At 35.6% G+C, this 20,702-nt stretch overlaps 1 protein-coding gene across 5 annotated transcripts in view; it reads left to right on the forward strand.

The window, feature by feature from the left end:
• Positions 1-20,702, forward strand: part of kl-2 (dynein heavy chain 2, axonemal kl-2) — a 564,598-nt gene that overhangs the window by 121,738 nt on the left and 422,158 nt on the right. For all 5 annotated transcript variants that reach the window (XR_014132735.1, XM_081769103.1, XM_081769086.1 and 2 more), the window contains 4 exons: positions 1,871-2,021; positions 7,872-8,072; positions 8,522-8,649; positions 19,019-19,137. Coding sequence is in view for 4 of the 5 variants with exons in the window: in XM_081769103.1 (XP_081625229.1) it covers positions 1,871-2,021; positions 7,872-8,072; positions 8,522-8,649; positions 19,019-19,137 (599 nt within the window). In the remaining variant the exon portion in view is untranslated. The remainder of the gene's footprint in view (positions 1-1,870; positions 2,022-7,871; positions 8,073-8,521; positions 8,650-19,018; positions 19,138-20,702) is intronic.

The following is a 20,702-nucleotide window of genomic DNA, read 5'->3' on the forward strand; positions in this document are numbered from 1 at the left end:
AGGGAAGGGCTAAACTAATAATAATAATACAAATAATAATAAAAGAAAGAAAGGGAGTGGTCAAGTCATAGGGCAAAAATTTTCAAAAAATTACTCAGATCAATGCTTGACGAACAGAATGTTAATTAAATAAGGTATCGAGTTTTGCTGCTCTTTTAATAATTTACTGTGAGGTAAGGTTTCCGTGGGAATAGTTCTTTTGGGTAGAGTATGGAGGTTGGTGATTTCTAGTAATTATTAAAGAGTATAGTGGAAACTACGTTTAGTTCGTGTTAGGATGTATGGGAAGTACATAGTATAAAAAATTCAGCACCGAGTGAAGAGTAGGACGCTAATGTGTATTGATAATAATAATAAAATAAAATCGAACCTTTGTTTCATGATCAGGCCCTTGTATTTCATAGTTTTTGGTGATTAGCTTGATAGAGAGTTGAAAAATCTATGGGGAAAGGTTGTCGATAAATGGAGTACTGGAAAAACGCCGAGTCCATGAATAGCCGTAATATGAAACAAGAGACTGAGTGATGTGATACGTAAATATTCATGGAGTGAAAATAATGTATTTTGTTTAAGGACTTTGTGTGAATAGAGAACGAAAGAATGAGAAAAATAAACTACCGTAAAAGGAAAATATATACTAAAGGTTGAAGATTTTTTTCTAGTCGATTATTATATGTAGTATTTTTTTTTCTTGTTTTCTATGGTGGGTTAAACAGTCTTTTATTCTTTTGGATTCATACAAAGTATGTTTAAAACGTAGGAAACTGCAGAAAGTTATATTGTTTTATGTCGTTTGTATACATATTATACTATATTTAGATATGTATAAAAAATTCTTCCTCTTCTATCCAATTCTATTATCCATTTCTTGGGTCTGGATGTAGATCAAGTCCTTCCATATATTTCTTTATCTATAATTCTTCTCTTATCAATTCTTCTCTACTCTACATCTTCTGTCACCTTATCTTTTATTGTTTGCTTTCTCTTAACTCCCATTTGTTAGCCTTTAATTTCTTTCTTCAATTCCTTTCTTGAAACCTTCCTATGTCCCATTCTGTGCATATGTCCATACCATTTTGACTTGTTCTTCTCACATTATGAACGACGCAACTAGGCTAGTTGTCGCCCGGGGCAAGAACTCGTCCTAGCCCCCCCCCCCCCCCCCGACCAACTAAACCAAAACGCTCCCCGACTACACCTTATATTGGTATCACACAGTAATTATGAATCAACAGCCTGTTACTTTAGAATAGAATATTTAATTATGGCAAACAGTCAAACTTTTGTTTCGAGTATTATGCTCGGACACTGCAAATCTTCTAAATCGATGTAAGTTAAATGAAAACACAAAAAACTGGAATTTGAGGGGTCTTTTGGCTGCAAGTTTTTTACAATGTCCTCAAAAGATAGTTTTGAAGCTAAGTTATGCTCTATAGATATTATCCTATGCTTGGTGAGTCGTTGTTGTTCTATTAAGTTTCTGAGATAATTTTTTATGATCTTTAGTTTGCTAAAACTCCTCTTTATGCCTTATAGTGAAAATAAATATTTACCCAGGTTTGCGCCCCTCAATCCGGCGCCTGGGGCACAAGTCTTGTTTGCCCCACCCTAGTTACGTCACTGCACCTTATAAATTATTCTCTATTGTTCTCTTATTGTTTTTCTTTTTCTTTCTTTTTTCTTTTCTTTTCTTTTTTTTTTAATTTACTCATCCTAGACTTCGCCAATATATATACATCATTATGTGTGCAAGTTACATAAAAAAATTAATCTATATATATTGAATATGATACATCAATTAGAAGCGTAAAAATTCCTCCGTTGTAGAGCTTAAAAGTGAGGATTATATGCAAAATAACTTTTGTTTCAGAAATGCAGTATAACGTTCAGATGGTACAGGAGGAGTTCCTATTTGTATGGGAGCAATTTCGATATATTTGGGATGTAAACAAAGAAGCATTTGTGAAGAGATATGAAAAGCAAAAACCATCAGTTGCTCAGTTCGATGCAGATATTAGCAGGTTCTTATATTTATTAAAACTTTTAAATCTCACATTTCGATATTTATATATATATATATATATACACACAGGGTAAGGTAGAAGTAGTCTCTACGCAGAGGGAACATAATACGTATATTCTTTATATATTCAATATGGGCTTTGTTTCATTTGGTGCTGTCAATTACGAGATACTTATGAGATGTATCTTTGAGCGATAGCTTCTGTGATCCTTACTTTTAGGTGATTTTTGTTTTAAGTTTTTTGAGAGTGTGGAGTGAGTATAAATGTCTCCAAATCCATTATTAAAATAAAGCTGATGCTCAAATTACTCCTACTGTACTAATATCTGCCAGTATCGATGAAGGCATGCAATCAACCAGGCGGTGGTCACATTGAGCATACTACTTAAATTGTAAGAAAAAAGAATTTCTAGCACAATATTATTAACTTAGTAATAAAACCGATTTTATTGTGACTAACATTTATCTCGTGAAAATTTTATAATTTTTTGTTATACAGAGGTCAAGTTGTACTTACCAAATAAGTTACGAATATACATGGCGCCAGGTGTGGCAATGCTCGATATGTTTTCCTTGGTTCCGAACGGGATACAGTTTCCATTGCAGAAGACTCCAGTGCAGAAATACGACGGGGATCTTGTTCTTTCTTGTTTTACAACTTTCCATAGTCCACTCACATTTGTCACATGATTCTCAAACCCAAAGCCCTTTCAAGCAGTTCAGATCCATAAAAATCCACTGCACTTGCGTCTGGAGACTTGGTGGTATTTTATTGAAAGATATGCCTATTATACTGGAAGTCTCCTTCATATCCTGGTGGAATGCGAGGGAAGATCCTGAGTTGTGTGATCAAGTTTTAGCTTGGTGGATGCAGACTTTGTTGATCTTATTTTCGTACATCTCTGGTAAGACCTCAAGATCTTCGGTCTCAAGATCTCGTCTTGGTAGTACTGCGAGTTAATTTTGCAGTTCTTGTTCACTCTGTGAATCTTCAGTTTGCCTCGGTGAGAGCAGTAGTCAATCACCATTAGCCCTTTCCAGAAAGTCCCTCTGCATGTTCGGACCCATTTTCTGAAGCGCTTCACGCCTTTGTCTCTGTACACTATAGATCTTAGTTGTCTTAGACGTAAAGGTACACGCACGCGTCAAAAGTATAGCAAACCGTGTTTGCCAGGATGACGGCGCCGTGGAGCTTTGTACAGGACCCACTTCTCATCATGTGTCAACGCCCTGTCCAGAAATGGCTCTTTCCTCAAACGAGACAGCAAAGAAACACAGGTGTCTGCTTGCGTTGCCTTCTGGTCCGGAGTTAAATCATGTGGGACCCATCGACCCAACTTGTAGTGCTTCCCAAGTTGGTGTAGATGCTGCCAAATGGTTTCTCCACTCACACTGAATTGTAGTCCCAGTTCCTCACATGTCTGGCCACTATACGCCTCAATTGCTGCGTGGAGATCTTCTTTTTGTACATGTGTTGGTCTTCCGGCACGTGGTGCGTCTTCGTGTGTTTCGTCACCGTTCTTAAACTTGGTAAACCACCGCTGCACTGTCCGCATAGTCACGACAACTTCACCAAAAGCCTGACATATCTTCTGCCCCGCTCCAGCGGCGTTTGACCGTAATTTGAACTTGTACAGCATACACGGCCTTATGACGTCTGTGGAGGTTCAATGTTCACTGTCCTTACGCAAGTTCACGGTGTAACTGACCTGCCACAACCAGGTAGTATGTTGAATATACCCTCACCAACAACTGACCTTCGCCTAATCTCCATTCGCATTCAGCTCACGGTGTGAGGGCCAATTGAACACAGACCTCCACAAAAAGTGACAGAACTTTCTAGGTTGTCTTTATATAAATAGATATTTAATACTAACTTTTTTTATCGGTACTAAAACTTCAAAATCGGGTTCGAGCTCTTCCTCTCGTAAAAAGCCCAAAACAAGCGAGAGTGAGACAAACTCTCAAATTGTAGATAGGGTAGAAAAGACAAGTATCGGATAGTCCCTGTAGTCCGATAACTTGTAAATAAAGATAAAGATGTTGATTGTGCCACTGCTAAAGCTAAGCGTCCAAGTGCTATTAAGGGCTTGTCCCCTTTCCTCATTAATAAAGTTATTACTTATAACGCCAGACAGGTTAAAGATATCAAGAAATTACGGAATAGCACTTTCTTAGTTGAAACGGTTAACGGAAAGGTTACAGCGAAGCTACTCAAACTGACTACCATTGGGGCAGTGAACGTGTCAGTAGAACTCTATCGTCTACTGAACGTCTCTCACGGTGAGATATCGTGTTGGGACTTCCTGTATGCCACCGAGGAGATTAAATCGGAGCTGGCTGACCAACATGTAGAGGTAGCTCGCATCAAAAGTAAGAAGTCAGGTGAACTCGTTGCAACTCAGTCACTGATTTTTACTTTCAGTTTGCTTACACTTCCGAAGTACATGAAGGTTATTATCGACTTAAGGTCCATGCCTATATTCTCATGCCCCCTGTGCTGTTGCAAATGTCAACACTTCGGGCACACCAGCACATGCTTCTCTTTGTGCGAATTGGGGCCAGGGTAGTCATAGTGGAGAACCCTGTACAGTGACTAAGCCCTTTTGTGTTAACAGCAAGGGCAAAAATTCTGCTTGGTCTCGGGATTGTCCTACCTTTCAACATGAGAAATGTATCCGAGAGGTAATGGTTGTTGAGAAGCTCTCTGCTGCCGATGCTAGGCGTCGTTTAAAAGAATGCATCTTCCTCGCTTCCTTTGCCTTTTGCTACTGCTGCAGCTACCCCTTGTAAATCTGTGCGAACTCAGACATCCGACGTTTCCATCCAAACAGATCTTCTTCCCGACAAAAGTCCAGAAATTCAAACCCATCGACTAGCAAACCCCTTAAAACCCCACGTATTTCTGTTAGTGTTGGTCTTCGGCGAACTCCAGCTCTTTGCCGCTCACCTTATATCACCAACCTAAAACTTAGCCAGCATATGCGCCAACTCATTGATATTGTTCTTTCCCCAAAAAGAACAAAATCTACACCTGTCGGTAAGCCATTTGCAGTTTCTTTGAAATCTGACATGATGGAAGACGACTCGATTGGATACTGAGTGAACGATACTGGCCTACATGGAAAAGTTCGCCTCAAACGTTGATTTCGGACCTTTTAGTGTTTTTACTATTGTTATTGTTATATATTTTCTCTATTGTTACTATTATTATTATATATTGTTGTTATATATTTTCTCCATTACTACCATATTTATTATTTTATCTCTTAAATTTTTATTTCTGTTTTGCAGCAGTATTATATTTTGATATGTTGGTTTTTAAACTTTATTTGCGGTAGTCCATGTTTGGGGAGTCGTGTTGATCGTGACGTGGACAAATAGTCTCGATGTTGACGTCACCATTAAAAAACCTCAATCAGTCAATCTACTGATCCAGCACTAAAGTCAGTCAGTCTATATCATTCGACACTTCTTTAGTGTTGACTGTTTTGGACAAGCGACTTGAAACTATCATAAATTAAATGTCGTATTGAAACTTGTCATGTGATGAGCAAGAGCTGTGTTGCTTTTGTCTCTTGCATGTGGCTTAAGCCATTTCAGTAAAAGAATATCAGTAGAGATTGACGTATATTTTGAAACGGCAGCCATAGTTGTATATTTGTGAAACCAATAATAGTAGGCTTTTATGCAAACTTATTTTTCATGTAAGTATACAAAATTTTGCATTTCGACACACAAAAAGAAAAACATCAATTACTACGAATATACGAGGGGAGATCGAAAAGTAACGCACATATTTTTCTTCGCAAGGCGCAAGTTAGAAGAGAACTAGTTTAAAATTCACGCTAGAGATTGATGTTATTGGATCATTTATCGATTTTCATGGAAACAGTGTGGTCATCGTCACAGAAATGTTGCGATTTAATGCAGTTTATGAAGACGTAGCAGCGAGGTAAAATCAGACTTTTTCCCATTGAAATTTGCAAAGCAGTGGTGAAAGTGTATGATGCTGAATGCATGGACTGCATCATCATCGCCAGATAATACAAGTTCTAAGAAGAAGGCTAGGTAAACTTTACCAATTTGCCTCATTCTAGTTGATCTCTAATCGCAACAACAATAGTCACTATCAGAATTGGAGAAGCTGTTCTGACTGACCGATTGGTCCGTCTACAAACATGGTGGACAATTTCGAAGAAATTAAAGCTTCTAAATAACGATTTCATTGCATGTGGAATCACAACTCATATTTAATTCATCTAACTCTAATACTTTATTCAGTATGTTGCTTGAAATACATTTTTTAAGGTATTCTGGGTAGTAAGGGTGAACTAAATAAAGGCTTGTTTCAGAAAAACGCACTCTGAACGGTCAAAATAATTGTCCATTTATTTTGAAAATGGACGATTACTTTCTATATATATATATATATATATATATAAAGGAATTACTTCCACAAATCATACGTGTAGACACGAGAACTAGCGGCCACAGAGCAGTTTTGTATTACTACTCGAATACTTAAATTTCCGAGCATTCAGATTATCGAGTTCACCGTCGCTACCCGGAACGCTTCAGTTCTTTAATTTTACGTACCTTGTTTGTGTAGACATGTGATAAATGCAAAGATATAACGATGAAAGAGAGAGTAAAATAAATATATTGGCAAATATTAGATCCAAAGATTACTTACGGACACTAAGTTGTTTGGCATGGAGTGATCGAACCAAGGACTCTTTGTGTCAGCAACCCGTGACTTATCAGTCCCATATTACACACTTTTAAATTTGTAAGGATACAAAAGTTGTATATATATATTAATATAAAGATAGATAGAGACGAAGTTTTTCGCAACAATTTTGATATTTTGTAGCATTAATTTTCGCATTTATGTCGCATTTATTTTTTAAATGAGTTTTTTTCTTTTTTTCTTTTTTTTTCTTTTTTTCTTTTTTTTAATATGGAACTTATAAACAGTATATTGTTGGTAATAAGGTGTATATGTAATTAAAAAATGAGGATATATCTTGATTAGGTGCACATTCTAACTAATGTATTCACTGAAATATAGATAATTAATGCAAAAATTTAAACACTTCTTCTAACGCCATCCTTAGTTAAAGGATAACATGCAGCAAAACATTACCAATTCTTCTTTTAAGTTTGTTTTCCTGTCAGTAACAATCATATTATACTTGGTAAAGAATCTCTCGGCGTCAATACTCGAGACAGGCAACCATATTGAACATAACGAGCTGATAGCAAAAGACCTGCAGTGAAGTTTTAAATTGTTTAACAATGATACAATGAAAACTTCCTTATCCTCGCTGTTGAGAACTTCAATAACATTACTTTTAAATTCACGGTAAGCAACCAACAGATAAACATTTTCACGATAAAACACAGTCAACGATTTAAATAGTTCAGTTTTGTTGATATCTACATCTTTATGAAATGAAACAGTTTCTGGATCAAATAACACAGAACTTTCTCGTTAATGCAGCGTTTTTTAAGTTGAATAATGTCGGAAATGTGCTTTTTAGTTATAATTAGCAATAATTAACAAGAATTCCACTTTTTCGTTTTCATTCGCATTTATCGCAAGTAATACCGAATTGGCAAAAAATCGCGATTATATAAACGTGATTTCTTGCTCTGAAACGAAAAGTTTGAGGTTTTCTGAAACATTAAGCATTTTTTTAAAGTTTCGCACATATCACATTAACGAAAAAGTTTTGTGTCTAAAGATAGATCTTTCTTTTTAGATTGTTTTAGTTGTTTTAAAAGATGATCTTTAGCACGAGCAATTTTTATGTGTAAGCTTAATACTGTTTTCTGCTGATAGGTACACTGAAGTAGCTAACAATGTACAGATGATTGAAACTGTGAAAAACGTTCATTTCGTTACGATTGATGCTTATGCTTTAAAGATGGCTGTGATACATCATTGCACATTATGGCAAGACAAGCTAACACAACTTCTGTTTCGCATTGCTGATGAAAACCTTGACTCGATTTTCGAATACGTGGCAACGTACTCTGTAAAGTAAGTGAAGTTTGCAGATTTACATTATTGCAAATCATATATTGGTATGTGATAGTAAATTTTATAATAGATTAATATAATTTTTTAAATTGCTTTTCTACTGTTTTATTTTCTGTTTTTGAATGTTTCAAAATGGGCATTTCATTTCTAGCTAAAAGTTTTAATTTAATAATTCTATTGCGTAATATTAGGTTAAATAGATGTCAGAATAATAAATACTGGATATGGGGAAATAATGGCAAAAAAGTTGGCCAAAACAGCGAGCTACATAATAGGTAGGAAAACGATGCGTATTGTTTTACGTATGTACAAAAATGTGATAGCTAATGCCATGCATATTATATACTATCTAAGGTAATATAAAGAGCATATTTGAAGAAAAAGAAAATTCGTGTTTTTCGTGCAACTCTCTAACTTCCATTTCTTGATACTACTATTTTTCCTTCCAGGTTAAAGAAGGAACCGCAAGATTTAGATGAATTGCAGGCTAAGATAAGACTGCTTGCCAAGGTGTGTGAAGATGTACCCGTGAAGGAAAAGGAATTTCCTATTATAAGAGATCGATTTTTGATACTTGGTAAGACCAAAAATAGATTTAAAGTATTTCTAATTTTTTACTTTAGTCATTCAGCCAGTTGTAACATGTTGACGCATAGTAGGGTGCGAAGCGCACAGTGGGTTTGACGTGTGTGAGCGGCATACGTAACTCAGTTCTCACTTAACATTTGTATTGTCTGTTTTCAGTTTTCACTGGCGTTAGTTTGCACTTTTAAAATTGAAAATAATTGAGAAAGGCAGTATAGTGATTTAAATACCCATTGCGTAATCAAGTAAATGTTTTTGAGTCAGATCATGGGCCATCCAAAGGTCGAGCTACTTTTTGCAGCCAGCTTTTTACAAATCGTTTAACACTATTTGGTGATGGATTTTTATATCATTGATGATAGCATGGCTGCTTAAATACTAGCTTTACTCGACTTTTATCATCCACTTTTGCTTTGATTAGTCGGCCAGTTCGAGAAGCATCTTGAACATCGAAATTTCCCGAACGAAAGCGACTGAACCTTCTTTCTGCTGTTGCTTTCGATTAAATAGCTTGCCCATAAATAGTACCAACTTCTTCACGGGCCTTTATTTATATATATAGTTTGACATTCTTTTTCTTCTGTATGATGCTTTTTTCTTCTTATTTTGTTCATTCCACTTATATTTCAGCATTGTTTCTGTTGCATTTTAAAAAAAGAAATAAGAGTACGATTGATTATCAGAGTAAGCATAATGGATTACACAATAAAAAAGTTCAGATAGAACTTTAATTAGCACATTTTCCTTAGCATACTGTGCGAATTAGTCCAAGTTCTGCTAGTCCTTATGTGTATACAAAGTGTGAAATTAGTTGCTAGTGTGAATTATTACAGAATTGTGTCTAAAGTTATTCAAGAAATGTGCATTTTATTTTTATTTACGAACTTAAATTATCTGTTTCGTTATTTAGTCTTTTAATTAATTTTATGTGAGATGTGTTTTATTTTGGGATCTAATTTGATTATGTTAGCTTCCAAGGTACTGCCCAGTTTTCATTTACTGAATCAGGTAAGTTAGTTCAACATGGATCAACACAATAGATAATTGTGAGTATAGGGAAATATAAATCAAAAATAGGTTACTGCTTCCGGAGTATTATATTAAGGCATTAATGTGGGAATTAAATATAAAATGCAGATGAATTTCCTGTCTGCGTGAAAGCTTGAAAAATAAATATTTATATTAGTAAGAGGTGTGTGTACCAAGTGAATATCAGAAAATGGAAGAACGAACTTAATATAATGAACATACGGTAAAAATAAGAAGAAACAGAGAAGTAAAAAATTATGTTAAACGGAGAGACTAAAGCAAATGAGAGAATCTAATCTATATAATAAAATGCTAGGTTTATATGTTTGTCTCCAATCCTTTCGACAATGAGATCTCGAAAACCACAACGCTAGAAACGTGGCGTTTTCACTGGTCGATTGCAAATTTTGTGTAGATTGTCAAGTTTTAATTGAATATTTGAGAAACACTAATATTTCTTTATTACGTTTTTTAGGGGTACACTGGGTGTTAAAATTTTAAAAAAGTAAAGCATCATATCTTACGAGGTTTACATTCCAACACCACATAGTTGTATGTAGGGGTTGTTTATCTCTCAGGTGTTTATTTCATGGATAAATGATAATGAAAAACGAAGGATAGCATTTTAGCTAGTCTGAGATGAACCTTTATTGTTTGAAGTGTTTTGCCCAATGAACACCGTATATCGCTGACATTATAATTAATTGTGTGTGTAATTTATTTGCGTATTACATATTGCATGCGTGAAGAAAGAAAACACTGGTCACACATGAATTAGAAACACCAACTGGAAGTAGGCTCAAATATTGCAAACGGTGCGAGATATTGAAGAAATGATCGAAGAAAATCTCCCCTTTATGGCACCCCTTGTCGACTTTTATCAAGTCTTTCTCTTGTGTCTGTAAAGGGACATGTACAGATGTTGTGAGGAATGACAAGGAGGCTCATGCTCATATGTGAATGATGCACCGTGTAGAGAGTGCAAGTTCAGCTAGTGTACATAAAATAGTTTGTCTGTGTGTCTCTGTCTGTCTGTCTGCCTGCGTGCGGCCCGGATACTAGACGAGTGGACGGAGAATTTTGGTCGCGGGTACCTTGGTCCAGGCCCCAGACCAAGACGATGCGTTTTTTTTTTTTTTTTTTAAATTCGAACCAGGGGAGTCTCAGAGGGGCGTTTACCGGGACATTTAAAAGTAATCCAAAATTACAAATATTAGTGTAAAATCGATAGTTTTCGCGGTCGCTGAGATGAATAGTGAACTACAACAGGCGTTGACTTTCAAATACTCCCCTCATGCTAAGAATGGGTATTTCAGCTAGTAAGTAATAGCACGTGAGGACGTAGAATATATAGAACGTATGGTGGTTCTCTCACTCTCTGTCTCTCTTATCTTTCACTACTATTGTAATTATTATCATAACACATCATTGAAAAGCTATTAACTCGCTGAGAAGGACACGAGAGAACTAATACATTTATATTTAACCTTTAAAGGAAGAACTTGGATTAAACTTACTGGTTATAGCATTTCTATTTTCACTACTTTCTTAACTATTAAATAGTTGTTCATATTAATTTTTCATCCAATTTTTCGTACTTTCTAGTATTAATTATGCATAAATGGGGACACAGTGGCTTAGTAGTAGAGCGCTTATTTATGGTGCGTAGGGGACCCTGTTTCGATCTCCGGTCAAATAAGTTCGTGGTGGATAACATCGTATCCGGCGTTTTCTCGGCGTATCTCCATTTCCTCCCACGATTTCATTCCAACCAATTCTTCCATCATTATTCACTTGCCTTAATCATCCGTCTCCGTTAGCCTAACGGGCATAATCGAATGACGTTAAACTCGAATGGGGGCACGCAAGGGACGCAGCGTACCCCAGGGTACGGATTCGATGTATTTTGTTACACAAAATCAAAATTTCGAAACTCCAGAACGATTGACTGTGTCAGTTTTGTTTTATGGGCAAGAAACGCGTGTGGTGTCTTACGTGTATCCTCTCTTTCCAAAATCGCTAAAGTTTCTCTCCCATAAAAGAAAAAGACACGGTCGATCGTCTTGGGGTTTCGAAATTTGGATTCTGGATAACAAAATACATCGAATCCATACCCTGGGGTCCATTACACATATACTTTTTTTTTTTTTTTTTTTTTTTTGTATGGCTGTCTTACGTGTATTCTCCTTATCCAAAATCGCTAAGGTATTTCGCCCATTTAAAAGATGACATGATCGATCGTCTTGGGCTTTCGAAATTTGGATTTTCTGTAACAAAATACATCGAATCCATACCCTGGGATCCACAGCACAGAACTTTTATTTTGTGTGTGTATGTGTACGTGTGTGTGTTTATGGCTATGTTCTGTATGCTAGTGTTGTTAAAATTTAAATAATTCATTATTCAAATCGAATAAAGTCTTATTCGAATAATTATTCCTATAATGAAAAAATATTTGAACAATTACTCCGATAACGGATAAATATTTTTTTGTGCTGTAATTATTCAAATATTGAATACAAATATTCGTGTATTCCAATAAGAACTGAAAAATTATTCGAAATACGAATATACGATTTATTATTTCAATAGTTTGAACAGCACTAATATTTATTATCGTTTCATTTGGTCATTCTTTCTGTTGTTATTCGAAATAGCTCTTCTAGTTTGATTTCTTACAGTAGGCAAATTAATTGTTCAGGTATACTTACACTTTCACTGTTATGAGACAAGGGCCGGCCCTAAACAATTTGCCGCCCCCTCTCCTTTCTCCAGAAAGGACAAATCTTAAAAGCCACGATTTTAAATATGTTACCCCATCATGAACAATGAAGGGGAGGGAAAGGCCACTCGCACTCAGAAATGCCTAAACACTACAAATACAATTTCGTTGTGTCTGTTTTTAAGTTTCTTTAAATAATAATCTATTATGTTGGTGAAAGATAAAGCAAATACACCTGCAGAGGAAAGATGATAAGTTTTTTTTATATAGAATTCAATATCGAGCTTCAATCTCAATACATCAGTTTGCAATTCCAGTGCAACTAGCTCTTTTATCTTTATTTCTTGACTTTGCTTCTACATCTGTAAAAAAATAAAGGAGAAAAAAACTTGTGTGAACCTTCAGTGATAAGGAACTTGTTTGTGACAGAGACAAGACTAGTTTTAATATCAAAACTTTGATAATCAACTAAATGGAACAGGTGTTCGCTACTGTTCGAGAATTGAGTTCTTGTATTTCTCAGCAATTAAGCAATTCATACTGGATTTGTTTGACCATTAGTTTTAGCATTGTCCATGTGACCTTAAACTAATGCAAACCAAACAAGATTTATGAGTATAGTATGGAAATAGAAGGTCAACTTAGTAAATTTAACTACCATCATCATGAAGGCTGTTTCCAACAAGAAATATTTATTTTAAATAATGTAGTTATGATAGATTTTGCCGCCCTGTTTATCTCCTCGAAACTTGCCACCCCGTGCAGATGCGCATGTTGCACATATGGTGAAGCCGGCTCTGTATGAGACTCTGGTTGAACTAGCTTTTAATTTGCTAATTTCTACTATTAACAAATAGTAAATTATAGCAAAGCAATGCACAAAGAACTCTGACCACAAAAAATATCCAAATGATATTGATTGTTCTTGGTAATATCAGATTGTGTAAGTATTGAGTCTTTAGAAGTCAAAATAGAAAGCACATTTATTGTGATTTGAAAATAACATTATTAAACCACACATGCACCATTTTGTTCGATTATCTACTGCCATTTTTTCTATATCATAATCCCATCGCTACAGAACTTCTGTGGTTTCTGATCAAAAAATGGCTGGATACCAGAACACGTGGGTTTTATGTCTCCTGAAACTCGTTTCTCTGGAAGTATTAGATGCACACGCGCTAATTGTTAACAGTATAGGTCTGAGCCTATCGTCCTGCACGGCAGCAGCAGCTTGTGATGCACGGTGACCTTACAATTCTGCCAAACTCATAACATACCCTACCCTAGCGTCAATGTGGGCATAGCCACAGACTTAGACTACGGTCTTTCCACATATTCTTGTTGCAGGTTATACACTTTTCATCACTCGTGATGAACAACTTAGGAAATGGCGCGAGTTCATTACGTTTCACTAGAAATTGGTAGATAGCAGTTTGATCGAGTAAATATTTTTGAATCAAGTCATGTAGCACGTAAACTTCTAGCTTCTTTGTGGATCCGTCTTCCTCCAAATAGTTTAACACTGTTCTATAATGTATATTTTGGTCATTTGCGATGTCGTGACTGTTTACATGTCGGTTTTGCTTGATATTTGTCAGAATATCGTCCATTTTTCTATGATTGGTCGGCTTCTGTTAGGAGTATCTTAGACACCGAAATTTCCAGAACGAAAGCGACTGAACCATTTGTTGGTTGTTGCTTTGGATAACGTATCTTGGCTATAAACAGTATACAAATTTCTTTGTAGGTCTGCGCAGCATTTGCATCTTTATCGAAATAAAACTGTAAAATGTGGCGCAGTTTTGCAGAAAGTTCACGTATCTTTACAGTACAGTACCTTACGTCTGATTATAAGACTTTCAAAACTTTTGCACATCTAGTATTGTCATCTGTCAATTGTAAAATGACTTTAGGTCTGACCTTCTGCGACTAATGTACCCTGAGATTTAGGACAGTAACTCCATCCCGTACGAAAAGGTTCAATACCTTTTATACTACCTGATATATTGTAAGCGTACCTTCTCCCAGCGCCATTTAAAGTTTCTTGATCATAGTTTTCCTTCTACTACTTCCTTGTCCGTCGTCTAGTCTTTAATCAGAAATATTTTGACGTGCTTCTTTTTCTTTTGGTTTGTTTGTTTTTCTTGTGTTCAACTCTATTTGCCAAGATGTATAGACATCAACATTAAAATAACAAATACAGACACCAACATTTATAAATTTTCGGTTATGCATTTAGTATGAGTTTATATATTTTAGCACTTAATATGTATGACTATGTAGAGTTTGAGCTTTGATACATATATTTTATTTGTTCTTTTATTTTACTTTTACTTTTATATTTTATTTTACTCTTTTATTTTTTGTAATATGAATTGAATGATATTATGTAAGACTTCTGTAACTGGGAAATGTGTATAGATAAAATTAAGAAATCTACCTAGGTATGATAATAAGAATATACATGTATAATGTCTTGTCTAAGAATTTTTTCGAGTTCTCCCATTTCCTCCCACATGTTCATTCTACTAGTTCTTTCATGATTGTTCATTGTCATTAATTATTTGTCTCGCTTAATTCAAAAGGCATAATCGTTAGACATTAAACCATTAAACTAGGAATTTCATTCTTTCATTCCATTTCTCAAGAGGACATTAGATGAAAAGAAAGAAAAGAAAACTTTTTGAAATGAAGTAAATTATAGATATAGTATTGTATAGTCGTCAACGAAATACATACTCTTTCTATTTGTTCAACTGTTAATAACTTTACAATGAATGGGGCAGTTTGAGTATAATATGGGAAAGGATGAAGTCAATCTTTCTTTCTCACACTTAATAAAATATGAGCACCAACCTCGAAGTATGCAAGGTGTGTTAAGTTCACAAAGTGTACTGGGTGACAGAGTAGCGTAGTGATTAGCCCATCCGTATTGTAAGCCAGAGACCTTGTTTCGATTTGTGACTTAGCCCACAGACTGATTTTTAATTGCGTATTAGCTGAACCTGCGCTTGCATTCACATATGGGCATGAATCTCCTTGTTATTCCTCACAACATCTGTACATGTCCCTTTACAGACATTTGTAAAAGACCTCTTGATAAATATCGACAAGGGGTACTATAAAGGGGACATTTTTTTTTCGATTATTTTTTCAATATCTTGGACCGTTTCCAAGAGTTGAGCCTGCTTCCAGTTGGAGTTTCTAATTCATGAATGATCAGTGTTTTCTTTCTTCTTGCATGCGGTATGTAATAAGCAAATACATTACACGCACGACTAATTATAATATCAGTGATATATGGTGTTCATCACGCAAAACACTCCAAAAAAATATTCATCTTAGAATGGAGAAATGGTTATCATTCGTTTTTCATTATAACTTGGCCATGAAACAAACGCCTGAGAAACATACAAACCCGTGTACAAATATGTGGTGTTGGAATATGATGTTTTACTTTTTTAAAATGTTAACACTTCCAGTGTACCCCTAAAAATGTTACAAAAAACTAACGGCCATTTTTTTAACATATTAAATTAGAAGTGAACAATTCACACAAAATTTAAAATCGATCAGTAAAAACGGCATCTTTCTAGAACCTATGGTTCCCGAGAACTCACTGTCGAAAGATTGGTCACAAACATATAAATGTCCACAAATATATAACCTTTTCTAGCATTTTAATCTATATATATAAAATTGAAAATCACTATGTTTGTGACTCTAAATCTCCTTAACCGCCCGACCGATCTCAATCAAATTTGTAACATGGATGAGGTTCGAGGCTGGGCTGGTTTTAGTCTATTCACTGTGATAGTAGAACTAAGGGAAGGTGGTATAAAAATAAATAAAACTTAATAACTCCTGGACCACTCGACCGATCTTGTTCAAATTTTCAACATAGATGAGGTTCAGACCTGGAATCGTTTTTATGATTTACATTTGACGGAGCAATTTAGGGGAGGAGAAGGAGGGGGCGATATATAAAATTCAATTTATATAAGACTGAAAGTGACTATTTTTGTAACTTAATAACTCTTGAACTATTTAACCGATCTCAATCAAATTTTCAAGATACATGAGGTTTGGATCTGGAAACATTTTTGTAACTTCACTTTTACGGTAGATCCTAGGGGAAGGGGAGGGGAAGGGGACGTATAAATAAAAACTAATAAAACCTAATAACTTTTGAACCACTCAATCAATCTCGATCAAATTTTCACCATATATGAGGGTCGGACCTTAGGTATTTTTTGTCATTTCACTTTGACGAGCCAACCAAGGGTTGGAGAGGGGAGAGATATATGTAAAAAAAAAAAAAAAGTTAAAATTAAAATGACTTCCTTTGTGACTTCATCACTCTTGAACCACCCGACCGATCTCAATCAAATTTTCAATATACATCAGCTTAGGGGCAGGGATTGCTCTAGGCTATTCGCTTTGACGATGCAACGTAGGGGAGGGGAGAGAAATTTAAAAATGTTCAAAAATGACCGATATTAGTGTTGAATCCATAGTTTTCGGGTTCGATGAGAGAAACAGTGACAGTTCTGATGATGTTTCAATCCAAGTTCAGCCCTGATTGTTGGGAAGGGGGAGGGTACAACGTAGGTGGGATAAATATTTAAAAATAATAAAAAATGACCGATATTGGTGTTGAGTCCATAGTTTTCGGGGTCGATAAGAGAAACACTGACACTTCTGATGCTGTTTCAATCCAAGTTCAGCCCTGATAGTTGGGAAGGGGGAAGGTAAACGTAGGGAAGGGGGATAAACATTTAAAATGATCAAAAAATGACTAATATTAGTGTCGAATCCATAGTTTTAATAGTAGCTGAGATTAAAAGTGGCATTCTGGTGCCGTGTGCTGCAGCATGGAGGAGGGGAGGGGAGCTATATATAATAATCGAAAATGGCCAATATTATGTCTAATCCATAGTTTTCGAAATCATTCAGATTAACAGAGACATTTCTAATCCTTTTAAAATCCAAAATCAGCTCCGCCACTTGGGGGAGGGGGAGAAATATATATATATATAAAATGATCGAAAATGGCCAGTGTCGAATTTATAGTTTTCTGGGTCACTTAGATGAACAGTGATACTTTCGATTCCGTTTAAATTCAAATTCAACCCCGCAACTTGGGGGAGGAGGGGGAAAGAGATATTTAAAAATGATCGAAAATGACCGATATTAGTGCTGAGTCTACATTTTTGGGTGTGTCTGAGATAACGGTGACACTTCCGATGCCATGTCCCGCAAGATGGGGAGGGGAAATATATATATATATATATATATAAGTGGTCGAAAATGACCAATATTATTGTCGAATCCATGGGTCGCTGAAATGATCAATGATCTTCCGATGCTGTTTAAATCGATGCCATTAAAAACGAAAGCAGCATATTTCACGGGTACTAAACACATGAGATACGTACGGAGTTGTGCATTTAAATTTTCATTTCAGCCCAGCGAAGCGGGTAATATATGCTAGTATATAGATAGTTTTCTGTACAAGAACTCAGGAAACATTGAAGATATATAGAACGTAGGATAACACATTGTATGTGCATAAAGAGCGTGTATGTTACTGTTGGGGAACTTCAAATAACATGCAACTCTATCCATCACGACTCTGGAGCTCACTAAAGAAATAATAAACACTTCTGACCAGAGTATATACACTTGTTTAGAAACAAGTGTATATACTCTGGTCAGAAGTGTTTATTATTTCTTCAAATAACAGTAGATAAAATCTGCTAATTAACAGTGTATTTTGCTACATATATAGTATGTAAAAAAATAATAAATTCTTGCAGCAAAATAAAAACTGTCAATTATTGGAAAAATGAAATCTTTAAGTTTTACGTCCCACATGGTCTTTTCTCCACCACGAAGTTCATTTGGCACGAGCTGGAATTGAATCAAGGATCTCACGCACCAGAAGTGAACGCTCTACCACTGAGCCCCCGCGGCCCTCTGTCAATTATTATTGGCCACAAACTACGTACTTTTTAGCGCCAGAGAAGTTTTTTTTTTTTTTTTTTTTTTTTTCATTTTCTTGACAACTATCCACACAACTTTACAGTCACGCATACATTTTATGATCGTCTCTATAAGATTTATGGATTGGGATATGTTTCATCTTTGGACAATTTATTTATTTTTTTTTTTTAACTTTAATAATATTGTAGAATCTTACAGACAGTTTAATTCTCTCAGCTCAAATTAATCCATTTCATGTGAAGTTATTAGCAAAAATATGAAATGAAATGAAATGAAATCTCTATTTTACGTCCCACGATTATTCCGGCTAGGCTAAAGGAGACAGTGATGATGAGAAATGATTGAAATGTTGGAATGAAGAAAGTGGGAGGAAACAGGAGAAGCCCGAGAAAACTCAAGCACACGGTGTTTGTCCACCACCAAATTTACTTGGCGTGACTGGGATCGAACCAAAGACTCCCATGCACCGGAGGTGAACACTCTTCCACTGAACCACCGCGGCCCTAGCACTACACGTATAGGTTTTAGTTTCGGTTGAAACAAATACATATGAAACAAATCCTTTTACAACTGTTGTTTTTCTCTTGTTCTATTTTTCCAGATAAATACGAAGTGTTTGTGCCCGAGGAAGTCCAAGAAAAGCTTAACAATTTAGATCCCACATGGGAGGAATTTCTTCAGTTACTACGAGACGAAGAAGAAGCTTTAGAACAAGATAAGGTAAATTTACTAACTGAAGTTCAGTTACTATCATTAGTGGGAAAAAAAAGTATCGTCGTGTGAGAACCACAGGAACATAACTCCAAGAATGAAATTTCTGTTTGCTTGGATTATGATCATAATTCTGAGAGCTCCACTTGGTGCTATTTGAGTGTTATTGAAGTTGACTTTGTCATTGACTTGTCTGCTGTGCAATGTTTCAACGTTTCGAACCTCAACTCTGATTGGTTCATGATGAATGATAAAAATCGGAAACGTGGGATCAATTTATTTCTCAAGAATGGCTCGATTGATTTTGTTAAAACATGGATATATGTATAGGTGTATACAAGGGCTTCGTCTGAAACATTTAACAACTTCCCCCTCCTCGCCCAATTTTCCATCTCTAAAAATTCGATTCAATATTTTGAGCCTCTTTTTACTTACCATGGGTCTGCGAGCACAATTATGAAAAAATAGGTTTTAGATATCGTTTTAACCCTAGAATCACCCCCTCAATATATATATATATATATATATATATATATATATATATATATATATATATATATATATATATATATTTCAAAATTATATCACGGGTACGCCATAGTCAAAATTGGCAAAAACCATACCGCACCTATAAAGAGCAATTGCAAAAATAACAGCTCTATTAATGTAGTTTTTGCATATTTGCTACGTGAATGAATGGGAAATCACACTTGATAGACGCCAAACTCACTGAAGCTTCATTTGGTGACCTGTGGCGTCCCCATCCCCATTTTGGGCCAAAGTTAAACTGTTGATATTGGTGTTTATTTCGTATGAATCAAGCAGCCTGAACATGAATATGAGGTTCAAGGTGCCATTAGACCCCCATTCGAGGATGCCTGAAATTGCAATGTGAATGTTGATATAAAAAAGAAAAAATGGAATGTTATCTATACCTACAGTATCCAATCAAAGTGAAGTATCCTTAGCTGGAAAGAAAATAATCAGCAACAACAACATAATGTAATGTAGTATTTTTTGTAGTGTCTCTCATAGGTCCCGCGGGGGGAGGGGGTAAGAAAGCCACTATTATCAGAAGATGCATTATATATTTTTGAGATACCTATTGTCTTCTTGCATTCCACAAGTCGTTGGGTAGTGAAAAACTGCAATATTTGAATAAAAGGAATATTTCATCCAAGAAATAGAAGAAAATATATTGCAAACGGAAAGTAAGTTACATGGAAGATGTACGAGTATAAAACAAATAAGGATGAAAGAAACATTGTAGTACGATATGTACTTAAGTCCTCGTCACTGTTTTCATTTATGACCACACGAAGGTTGCCTTGTTCGAATATTTTGCTCAATATTTGCGCTGTTTCGGGATCCTCGACAAATATTTTCCATAAATAAGGTAATAAATAATGGCTGCAACTTTGAGATAACAGCCACCGATTCGCAAACCATTTGCACAAGTTACTCGCAACAGTACTTAGTGACACTTGTGTAACCTTCTGTGTTTGGTACTCATTCGATGAAGCATTTGTACGTCTTGCTTTGTACGTTCATTCAAAGAAAATCCTCAAGATCCT

The sequence above is a fragment of the Thermobia domestica genome, chromosome 1 (assembly GCF_964235325.1).
Source record: "Thermobia domestica chromosome 1, izTheDome1.hap1.1, whole genome shotgun sequence".
Lineage (NCBI taxonomy): Eukaryota > Metazoa > Arthropoda > Insecta > Zygentoma > Lepismatidae > Thermobia > Thermobia domestica.